Source organism: Aegilops tauschii, chromosome 7 (genome assembly GCF_002575655.3).
Source record: "Aegilops tauschii subsp. strangulata cultivar AL8/78 chromosome 7, Aet v6.0, whole genome shotgun sequence".
NCBI lineage: Eukaryota > Viridiplantae > Streptophyta > Magnoliopsida > Poales > Poaceae > Aegilops > Aegilops tauschii.
Window position 1 is genome coordinate 78,197,901 of NC_053041.3, and position 12,424 is coordinate 78,210,324.

The 12,424-nt window shown below is 42.2% G+C and overlaps 1 protein-coding gene across 1 annotated transcript; it reads right to left on the minus strand.

Moving 5' to 3' along the window:
* Positions 1–1,009: 1,009 nt before the first annotated feature.
* LOC123495172 (protein FAR-RED IMPAIRED RESPONSE 1-like) lies at positions 1,010–3,531 on the minus strand. Its single transcript, XM_073503221.1, has 4 exons — positions 1,979–3,531; positions 1,659–1,902; positions 1,512–1,577; positions 1,010–1,439 (listed from the first exon to the last, which is right to left on the minus strand). Exons 1-2 carry the CDS (start codon positions 3,286–3,288, stop codon positions 1,776–1,778), a joined length of 1,437 nt encoding a protein of 478 aa, XP_073359322.1. The 5' UTR covers positions 3,289–3,531; the 3' UTR covers positions 1,010–1,439; positions 1,512–1,577; positions 1,659–1,775.
* Positions 3,532–12,424: the final 8,893 nt, after the last annotated feature.

Sequence of the window (12,424 nt, forward strand, 5' to 3'; positions counted from 1 at the left end):
AAGCCCTGCCGGAGAACCATGAGCTCCTCCACCACCACGCCGTCGTGGTGCTGGAGTTCTCCCTCAACTTCTCCTCTCCCCTTGCTAGATCAAGAAGGAGGAGTCGTCCCCGGGCTGTACGTGTGTTGAACACGGAGGCGTCGTCCGTTCGGCGCTTGATCGGATCTTCCGCGATTTGAATCGCCGCGAGTACGACTCCATCAATCGCGTTCTTGTAACGCTTCCGCTTAGCGATCTTATGATGCACTCCCTCTCTCTCTCATTGCTAGCATCTCCTAGATTGATCTTGGTGACACGTAGGAAAATTTTGAATTATTACTACGTTCCCCAACATGATCTTCGTATCCAGGTACTCAAAATACGTTATCTGCCAAGGGGGAAGAGGTAAAAATGAATCATGTTCTTATAGTTGTTTCTGGGTATAAAGAAATATACAAGTTAATGAACGAACCACTGGAATCAGGAGGCAGCCACACTCACCGGAACGGGCTCCTGAAGCGTCGTATAGGCGCACTTCCTGGGTTAGAGCACACTGGAGTAAGAGAGAATTCCTTATTTGACACTACCTTAAAATGTGGTTCCCTATTTGGCCCTGAAGAAAATTTTCTTCCTTGTTTGACACATGCACTAAATTTCTTTCCCAATATGACACTCTAGTGCATTTTGTTCACTAACGGTGTTAAAGACAGATGTGAAAATACCTTTTTACCCCTGGTGCATAAAGTGAGCAAAAATCTGTACATGACAATATATACACTTATGTTACATATTTGGTCATGTTAAATGACCAATTGAGACCCCATAACTTGGTCAATGATCTGATTTCAATCCAAAAAATTGTCCTCTCATTTTAATTCAAAAAATAAAAATTCGGCAGAACCTCCCCTGTAATTTGATCCCATATCTCACACAATTCATATATATATATATATATATATATATATATATATATATATATATATATATATATATATATATATATATATACATACATACATACATATATACACACAATATGCATCGCAACATGAACAACAACCAGAAGCAACCATGTTCACGCATACATCACATTTAGGTTCACATTCACCACATACATCAGTACTAGTTGGCATGCATCACATACTGTTTCACACATGAGGTCAGGTCCACAAGTACATCACATGAGCAGCACAAAAGGACATCCAAAAGTAACCATGACATTAAGGAAAACATGAGAATCACAAACTAAACCGCCTTTTGCTTCTTGTGCTCATTGAAGGGCTTGCAGAGTTAAATTTTTTGCTTCTTGTGCACATTGCTGGGCTGTCTTGTGGCACCATAGGATCTTTTCAGTGCACTCCTTACTCTTGCCCCTAACCTTCACAGGAACATCTGTTTCATCGCCGGGCATAGGAAACTCGATGGAAATTGGCTCCGGCTGTTTTGAGCCGGTTCTTGATCTGCACTTTAGGTTTTAGCAATTGAAAACAAAAAAATATTCATAACATGTCAACTAAAAAGAGAAACAATACCTCTTGGATCGAACCGATTCAGATTTCCCCCCTTTTCCCTTTTTGTTTGTATTCTCCAAGCTTTTGCTATGGTGAGAAGAAAGCAATAAGAATACAGAACAATTTTTAATTTAACTAAATCTCAAAATCTGAACTAGTTGTAATCACCTTTTTGATGCTCCAGCACTAGAGTTAACATGTTTTCCCTTTTTTTGGTTGTAGTTTCCAAGCTTTTGCTATGGTGAGCAGAAAGGTACTTAGAATTCAAACATTGTTTTCATGTATTTATGAGCACAAGTGTAAAATTACGAACCTTGGGGGAAAACACATTCTTGTTGGTACTCCATCTTCGCAAGGCACAATGGATAACTCAGCTGTTTTGGTTGTCTTTGTCCTTTTCTTTGGTGGTTCTCTACACACAAGAGATAGGAAAGTATTGAACATGTATAGTTGGAAGAATAATGCAAAAATGAGTAAATCTATACTACCTCACAGCCATCATTGCAGCAATGTCCTCTGGGTTTCCCTTCTTACATTTGTGCCAATGATGCCCATATTCCTTACAAATAGGGCATAAGTGTTGACCACTTTTCCTTTTCTTCTCACCGCAACCTTTGTACCTCTCAGTTTTACGCCTACCAGCCGTGGCCTTCAATAGTGGTGGATGCATGAAGAATCCATGGTTAGATTTAGGCCATTGGGTCTTGTCCGGCATAGCAGGAATTAGTTGGGCATAAGCTGCTCTATATTTGTCAACGGAGAAATACAAGTCCACATAGTGCCGTATGTGTGCATTGCTAAGTGACGTGATGAATGCGAGAGCATGTTTGCAAGGATGGCCAGAAACTTGCCATTGTCGACAAGAACATGTTCCCTCTTGCAAGTTGACCACAAACCTAAAGCCACTACCACCTAATGCAGTGGTCATTGCATTCAGCTTCTTAATTATGTGGGGCAGAATCAAACCATCTAACTCCTTTGCTACTTTTCTCCTTCGGTTCCACAATATCATAATCAATTGTCTCGCCATATCAAAGAGGTCATCCAAGTTCAAGGACTTGTGGTGCTTAATCCAATTGTTAAAGCTCTCAGCCAGGTTGTTGGTTACATAGTCCACCTTGCATGTAGTTGAGAATTGACTCCTAGACCACAACCTATTGTGCCACTTCCTTATATATGCAGTTGCAGCTGGCTTTGTTGTCTCCATAGCAACCCAATGTTTGTCAAATAAATATGGGTTCCATGAGTAAGCAGCAGCCCAAAGGTGGTCATCAAACACCTTCCCATGGAACTTCTTCTTGAAGTTGGTCACCAAGTGAAACATGCATTCCCCATGTTCTGGCTCTGGGAACACTTCTTTCACCCCTGTCATTACTGCTTGACCAGCATCGGTGCATATGGCCAACCCATTTGGTGTTCCTATGGCCTGCCTTAGCAATTGCATGAACCAAATCCAATTCTCGTTAGTTTCAGAATCAAAGACTCCAAAACTAACCGGATACATCCAATTATGGCCATCAACGGCGGTAGCACTAGCCAGCTGCCCCTTGAACCTGCCCGTCAAGAATGTGCTATCTATTGCCAAATATGGTCTGCAACCACTAAGGAACCCCTCTATGCAAGGTTTCATAGCAACAAAAATTCTTCTAAACCTGATTTTACCATTTATTGTGTGATGATCAATCTGCACTATGCTACCGGGGCAACAACTTTCAACTTGTGCCTTAAACCTATACAAATTGTCAAAGCTGATATCCCAATCACCATATAGTTGCTTCAAGGCTAGCAACTTACCCATATATACTCTCTTGTAGTTGATTTTGACCTTGTGGTGTTCTTTAAGCTTCTTTCGCAATTCCTTTGCTCCTAGAGTTGCATCTTCAATGAGCCAGTCCTTCACCTTCTCACATATCCAGTACTTAGTTGCATTCTTCACCTTCTTTTTCCTTCTTGCACTAGAGCAATCATGACCAAAAGGTTTTTTTCACCTACAAAAGAAGAATATAATTAGTTAGCTAAAAACTCTCAAACAATCATGCAAGAAATGTTTACAAACGAGCAAAGTTAGACAGTTACCACTACGGTACACAAATCATCCGTTGTAGAAGCATTTATCCTCCATGGACAATTATCTTCATCTCTTCTTTTACAATAGCCCCTGAACCTACATGGTGCACTCTTCTCCGTGTTATACTCAAATTCATGTTTGATAGCATGCTGAGAAAGGGCCAACTTAAACTCCTTCATGTTGGGATATATGAAACCTTCAGTCATAGGAGGGCCATCCTTATCATACTCTATATTTGGGGCATGATTTACCTCATGCAACTCCTCATCCTCCTCTACTTCAGTCTCGTCCTCGCTCTCATCCTTACTCTCATCCTCACTCCCATACTCACTCTCATCCTCACTCTCACCATCAGCAACATAGTCTTGGTCCTTTTCTTTATCAGGAAAAAGAACCACATTTAGAGCTTTAGGTTCTTCCTTCAAATACATATTCTCTTCATCAATCCCAACATGTTCATTCTCCGGTATTGGGTTGCGAAGATAACTATCATCATCTTGGTCTACGTTGTTCTTAGGTTGGATATGCACATCACTATAATACTCAATGACAGGCTCATATGGTTCAGAGTGTTCCCAATATACAATGAACATCTGCACCATCTTTGACTTAGCGTGTTTTTCCTTTTTCCTTTTTCTCTTTTCCTCTTTCCTTTTTTCCTTTTTCTTTGTTCTTCAAATTTTTCTTTTGTTCAACATGCGTAATTGTTTTCTTTTTGCAAACTTGTTGAACTTTTTCTTCTAAATTGATAAACTTTTTCAAATCTGATGAACTCTATTTTCAATTTTTATGAACTTTTTCAAACTCGACGATCTTTTTCTCAAAAGTGATATTATTTATGAATTGATGAACTTATTTCAAAATTTTGAACTTTTTAAGATTTCATGAACTTTTTTTAAAAATCAATGAACTTTTATTGAAAACCAATGAAATTTTAAAAAATGATGAACTTCTTTCAAATCGATGATTTTTGTGAAATATACTGACTTTTTTTTTCAAAATTGATGAACTTTTTCTAAAATTGATGAAGCTTTTTTCAAATTCGTGAAGTTTTCTAAAAATCATGATATTTTTCATTTTGTACGAACCTTCTCAAATATTTGAACTTTCTTCATGTCCATGTTTTTTTATTGTGCATTCCTTTTACATTTTTTTTTACTTTTATCATAAAATAATACACATAATAGGCTAGGTATCTAATAAAGATAGCCAAGGGAGTGCGGCCTAGTGGCTGTTTTCTAGTGTTTGGCTTCAGCCAGGCGGGCAGAGATTTTGAGCATTTAATGCAGTACGCCTGTAACAACCTTCCTCACTCCTCACTGCATTTTATGGGCCGACCCGCTACGCGAGGTGTGCAACCGCCAGTATCGGTAGCTCCCTGCATCGCTTTTTTTTTTTTGAGAAATAGCTCCCTGCATCGCTTGTAGTGAGATGAAAGTTAGCGTCGCCTGAAGGAATGCTCCTGTTGGGCCGGTCCTGTAGCAGGTTTGTGCTTTTCTTCACTATTCCGTTTTTGTCATTCTTATTTACTTATTTTTTATATTTTCAATGAAATTCTTAAATACATATATTCCACACACAATTGCTTAAGTTTTGAAAAAATGGCTGAGCCGTGTAAAAAAATGTTTGCGCAACTTTAAAAGAATGTTGATAGCATTTAAAAAAATTGCAACGCATGTTGAAAAATATTTAACACATATAAAAAAAATGAAAAAATGTGTTTGAAAAACATGTTAAACATGTATTTAAGAAATGTTAAACTAATATAAAATAAATGTTTCAGATGTATACTAAAAATATGCATCGTGTATGAAAAAGTAGAAAACAAATGTTAACCATTTATTAAAAATGTGTATAAAAATATGTTCCTTATGTTTAAGATAATGTACAACGTATATGAAAAAACTAGTCCTCAAAAATATTTATTTTAAAATTATTAATTATGTATTTAAAAATGCTAAACTTGTATAAAAAGTTTATGTATACGAAAAATGTGCAACATGTATGAAAAAAGTAGACATAAAAACGTAAATCTTAAAATAAAGTTAATCATGATTTTAAAATGTTAATCATTTATAAGAAATGTACTTCATGTTTAAAAAAATGTAGATATCAAACATATATAATGTTTTTGAAAAGTAAATATTCTTAAGCATGTATACAAAATATTCTTGATGTATACCAAAAATGCACAGTGTGTATCAAAAAAGTAGACATGTGTAACAAAATAAAAAAAAGGTAAAATCTGTAGTAAACCAAAGAAAACAATTGAACAAAGTGTAAACCGAAGGAAACCGAGAAAGTAGCAAAGAAAGTCGTAGAAACAAATCAAAAACCCAAAAAAGAAAGAAGAGAAAGGAAAAAAAAAAGAGAAACCATAGAAAAAACCCATAATAAAAACCGTTGATAACCGAAAAAAGTAAAGGGGAAATGTGTATAAAAACACACAAAATCAAAAAAAGAATAAAAACAAAAAAAACTCAATAAAACCATTGAAAACAGTAAGAAAATCATAGAAAAAACGAAAAACCAGTAAAACTGAGATGCAGTATTATCACCTTCATCTTAAGAATAGTCATAGTGGGAGTAATATAAATAGTAACATGCATATGCCACATAAGCAAAAAGACATAATATGATACCATCACATAGCCCTTCCCAATGAAAATGTGCAAGCCGCAGTCTCTCTTCTCTTTAATTACCTCACCTCCAATGAGCTAAGTGCATGTAAAAAATGAGGAGACCATGTGTTGAATGTTATTGGTCTTGATTACCCATGTGATGAGAGGGAATCATTTTTTTTACTTTAAAATGCATTGAAAAGATAGAAGTATATTTTTTTATGGACAAATTTTGAATGCCAAACATGCACTTGTTCGTGGATGAAGAGAGTATGTTACTGCAACCATGATACTACCCACTATGGAGATACTAATATAGACAACCTATACATCTTACTAGTCTAAGTTACTCTTCGCTCTAACTAGCCTAATGCGGGGCTAACAAGAAGATCGCTGGAAGCAGTTGAGGGTGTGTGTCTGACGTCGGGGCACATGCAGAGACTCTAGCCGTTTTTTACAGGGTCTTCTCGAACAAGGGATCATCATAGCCGGCGTGGTGAAGCGCTCCTACCCAACTAGTTCTCATATATTCTAATTTTACTTTTACCAATTTCGTTGATATAAATTCTGCAGCAACGTGCCCGGGTTATCTAGTTATACTAAAATAACACGTTTGAAATCCCGTAGTTCTAGAAGCTCACACACCATCAATGGCATAGGTCAATCTCGATGAACAGTAACTGAATATGATAGGAAACTAGAATCACGTAGTACGTTGGTACCTCTATACGGAAGTGAGCATTATGAAACTGAGATGAGAAACACGTTCAAAATTTCTTTGGTTCTAGACCGGAAGCTATTGCACCATTATTGGGATTGATTGATCTCGATGTATAACAAACTGAACATGTAGGAAACGAAAATCAGTCGCATAGTGGGTATCGCCCATTTGAAAGTGACAAAAACACTCAAAATTTCTTTATTTGTAGAAGCTATCACACCAGAAGCTATTTCACACCATTTTTTTTCTCTCGATAAGGGGGATAGACGTATTGCACTCCGGCCTCTGCATTGGTCGACAGACACAACCATACCGCACGGTCGCATCATTACTGAGATAGATCAAAGTCGATGAACATCAATTGATGATGATAGGAAATTAGAATCACATAGGACATATGTACCGCCCGTATGAATAGCAATTGATCATCCTAGGGAACTAGAACTAATTACATAGTACAAAGTACAAACGTACTGTGTTAGAATAATTCGAGCCACGTCGTAGATCAGCCGAAGACCAAGCAATCACACGAGCCATGACATTGAGATTTGTTAACAAGGTTCATCAGCATGGCTACATCTTCGGGGCATGGCTACTGGCACTCCGCCTCATGACACTATCATAACTAGATGATGCACCGCACGTTGTTGCGGGAATGTTTGCAATATTTCAATGAGATTTTGATTATATGGAACATGAATTCTTGAAACAATGGTTTTTGAAAGTATATAAGAATTAAATGTAAATAGCATAATAAAATGGAATTTTACATGCATGCATGTTGTAGTGGATTTTTAATATGCATAGTTGCATGTTGAGGTGGGCCTTTCCTTATGCTTGTTGAATGATGAGGTGGCATGCTTGCATGTTGAGAAAAATATATTAGTGGGGGCTAGCTATTTAGATATAGAAGATACCTACACCCGTCACCCAGGTGACGGCACACGCCCCCAGCTCCCCTTGCGTGCCCATAGCATTATGTTGGCATCTGTTACATCGTGTGTCTACCATACATTACATAGCAGGCTTAGGGCATCTCAACTGGCAACCTGCAAATTTCCTCTCGCATCCGTCCGTGGACAGGGGGACCAGTCCTCGGACATGGATGCGGGCAGCCACCATCCAACCGTAGCCATATACATTTGGCCAACAATTCAAAACAATTCAAACTAATAGGACGGAACTCATTCAAACCGGGCGGCGGATTTCATTGAAGTTCGGACATAATTTGCATAAAAGATCGATATTTTGACTATTTAACAAAAAAACTAAAAAAAACTAAACCCTGTACCGGACGACCACCTTGTACACATGGTCGCCCTGCCCTGTCGCACCGCCGTCTTCGTCGGTGCCGCCACCGTCGTCGTCGTTGTCCCTCCAGCGGCGCAAAGACGCTGGAGAGGGACGCGACAGCCTTGTCCGGCGGCTGCTTACCACTCCCGAAGGAGCCGCTCCGCCTCCTACTGCGCCATGCGGAGTGCCACCGCGACCACTGCCAACGCGGCCTTCGGAGCCCTGGCGGCAACCTTGCCACAACTGGCGTTGGTGGAGCAGGGGCTAAGAGACCACTCCTCGCCGATCTTTGCGAGCTCGCCGTCAAGGCGGCGGCGGCACCTGGCGACCGTCTCCGTGGTGGTCACGAAGCGGTCGAGCACCCATGTGACGATGAGATCTGGGTCGTTGCAGACCCAGTACAGCGCCACGTCACTCTTGAAGAAATCGGAGCTGTGGCTGGCATTGCGCTGGTGGTACCTCGCCTGCTGCCGAGCCGCGCGCTCCGCCTCAGAGACGATGGCCCTGGAGCCCGAGGCACCGCCGTAACAGCCGCCTCCGAGGTAGTGGAGGAGGCCGCCCGGCACCTTCTTGACCGCGGGCGGTAACTCCTCCTTGAAAGCTAGGCGGTGGCGGCGCGGCGGCGACGATGGCACATATCGGCATGACAGGGATGTCGGCTCCTCCTTGACCCGCTGTCCGATCTAGACGCCGCGGTGGCGCGGAGGTGAGGACGGCTCCTCCTTCACGCGGCTTCCGATCTGGACGCCGCAGTGGTGCAGCGTCGTGCTAGACTCCTCCTTCACAGGCCGGAGCAGGGACGTCGACTCCTACTTACGTGGTGGTGCGGCGGGGACAGCGGCTTCTCCTTGACGCACACTGGCAATGGCGGCGCCGGGCCCATGAAACGGAGCGACCGCTCCGTCATTATTTCCATCTGAAAGATGAAATCTTCGTCCGTTAGAGCGGCCTCGCTGAGGAGTCAGGGCGGCTGCTGCAGCGGCACCTGGTCCTCCTCGCCACCGAAGGAGATGACAATCTCCTCCTTAGAGGAGGAGTCGTGCGTCGTGGACGCCGATGGGCCCGAAGAGCATGGGCGGCGGCGCCAAGAACCACCGGAGGGCGGAGCACCAGGACTTTGGCATCGCCTAGTGGCCGCAGAGAAGGACATGATCGTGGAGAAGGACTTTGGCATCTCACTTCAATGCAACGCAGCAGCCGGAGTTGGTTCCTTGGGATGTTGCGCCCGCATTGAAGCGACGGCTGCAGAGAGGCCGTGTCAGTCAGCGGCCCCCTCCGTCCCTCCAGCACTAGTAGAAAAAGGGCCTAATATGAAGCACATTGGTCCCGGTTTGTAGCTGAACCGGCACTAATGTGCTCATTAGTGCCGGTTCCAACGGCTAGGCGAGCGCCGATCATTACCCTTTAGTACCGGTTCGTGCCATGAACTGGTACTAAAGACGTGGTGGCGGGCTTCTATCAGGCTTGGGCCCCACCAGCACCCTTAGTACCGGTTGGTTATACGAACCGGGACTAGAGATTAACCTTTAGCCCCGGTTCGTATAACCAACCGATACTAAAGGTCATCCTATATAAACCCCTTCGTTGATCCCGAGCGCTCTGTTCTTCCCCTTTCCCCTCTCATCTATTTTCTTCCTCTTCCTCTCGAGCTCACACTCCATTTTTGCCAAAATTTGTGAAGATTTGAAGGCACCCCATCCATCCAAGTGGTCACAAAGGTTAGCAACTTTGTCCTTTCATCTCTCATAGCTAGATTAGCTCTTGCAATGCTCTATAAGTATAGTGATTTGTGGGTTTTATTTTGGGAGGAATTATATGTGGTAGTATTTTATTTATATGCAATATGAGGTCAAAATAACTCTTAGTTTGCATATGTAGGTGACTTAGTGCCTTCCCGTCTTCGTCCTAACCACCGTCGATCGCCCACACCGTCCCGTCGCCGGCACCACCTTGTGGTGAGCCTCTTGTTCTTATCTTCCTTATATAAAAAAGAATCATGTTTGTGTGATTTAGATATATAGTTACTTGTATAATTATCTTACCTGTATGTTGTTTGTTATACATAGTGCCATGGTTTTGATATCCGTCCCCGTCGGCCCTCGTTCGGGTTATGATTCGGATGTGGTATATTCTCTTTTATAACTATTTTTTGCATTTCGTGTTTATGACAAATTATGCCCATCAAGTTGACATAGATATTTTTATCTAGAAGGTATGTGAACCGGAAATTCCAACCGACCCTATTGTCGAGAGGTTAAATTTAGTTGAAAGAGAAAACGAGTATTTGAAAGAAAAATTGAAAAGAATTTAGGGGGAGAAGATGGAATTGGAGTTGCATGTTGCCGATGTCGTCGATGATCACAAGATCAAGATGGAGAAAATGCGCTTGAAGATTAGAAAGATTAGAAAAATATGCCATTGATAGTGAGGCTTGGTATCATTATGCTGTTGGATCAATTGTTACCTTAGTTGCGATCTTGATCACATTTGTTGTTGCATTTAAATCTTTAGCTAGAGAGTTATTTTTATGTTTGTTTTATGAGAATAAGTGTTGTATGAACTTTATGTATGAACTTATATTAATTTGGTCTTTTCGGTGTTGTGTAATGAAGATGAGCCAGCAATGGGTGTACGATGCCCGATGCTCTCCTCAGTTTGTTGATGGCGTGCATACTTTTCTGCCTGCGGCTGAGGCAAACAAGCGGGCGGATGGTTTTATGCCTTGTCCATGTGCTGGCTGCAAGAATGGTCAGAATTACTCTAAGTTAAAAACCATTCACGTCCACCTGTTTGAGTCCAGTTTGATGCCCCACTATAATGTTTGGACCAAGCACGGAGAAAGAGGGGTTATGATGGAAGACAATTAAGAAGAACATGACGACGATAGCTATCCTGGCCATGGTTTCCCCGAATACGATGGTACAACAATGGGGGAAGAAGTTGTGCCGGCAATGCGGGAAAAAGCTGAAGAAGAGGCATCAGATGAGCCCGCTGATGATCTAGGTCGGGCCATTGCCGATACAAAGAGAAACTGCGCAAGTGAAAAGGAGAAGAAGAAGTTGCGGCGCATGTTAGAGGATCACAAGAAATTGTTGTACCCGAATTGCGAAGCTAACAAGAAAAAGCTGGGCACCACACTGGAATTGCTGCAATGGAAGGCAGAAAATGGTGTATCTGACAAGGGATTTGGAAAGTTGCTGGTAATGTTAAAGAAGATGCTTCCAAAGGACAACGAATTGCCCGAGAGTACGTACGAAGCAAAGAAGGCTGTCTGCCCTCTAGGGTTAGAGGCGCAGAAGATACATGCATGCCCTAATGACCGCATCCGCTATCGTTGTGAGTACGAGGATTTGAACGCGTGCCCGGTATGCAGTGCATTGCGCTATAAGATCAGTTGCAATGACCCTGGTGATGTCGAGGGCGAGCGCCCCAGGAAGAAGATTCCTGCCAAGGTGATGTGGCATGCTCCTATAATGCCACGGTTGAAACGTTTGTTCCAAAACAAAGAGCATGCCAAGGCGATGCGATGGCACAGAGAAGACCGTAAGAAAGACGGGAAGTTGAGAGTACCCGCTGACGGGTCGCAGTGGAGAAAAATGGAGAGAAAGTACAGGGAGGACTTTGCAGGTGACGCAAGGAACGTATGGTTTGGTCTAAGCGCGGATGGCATTAATCCTTTTGGGGAGCAGCGTAGCAACCATAGCACCTGCCCTGTGACTCTATGTATGTATAACCTTCCTCCTTGGTTGTGCATGAAGCAGAAGTTCATTATGATGCCACTGCTCATCCAAGGCCCTAAGCAACCCGACAACGACATTGATGTGTACCTAAGGCCATTAGTTGAAGAACTCTTACAGATGTGGAATGGAACAGGTGTACGTGCGTGGGATGAGCACAAACAGGAAGAATTTGACCTAAAGGTGTTGCTGTTCGTGACCATCAATGATTGGCCGGCTCTCAATAACCTTTCAGGACAGACAAACAAGGGATACCGTGCATGCATGCATGCACTATTTGGGTGATACCGACAGTATATATTTGAATAATTATAAGAAGAATGTACCTGGGACATCGTCGATTTCTTCCAAGCAGGCATCCCGTAAGAAAGAAAGGCAAACATTTCAAAGGTGAGGTGGATCACCGGACGAAGCCTCGCCACCATACTGGTGCTGATGGACATGATATGGTCAAGGATTTGAAGGTAATCTTTGGAAAGGGTCCTGGCGGACAA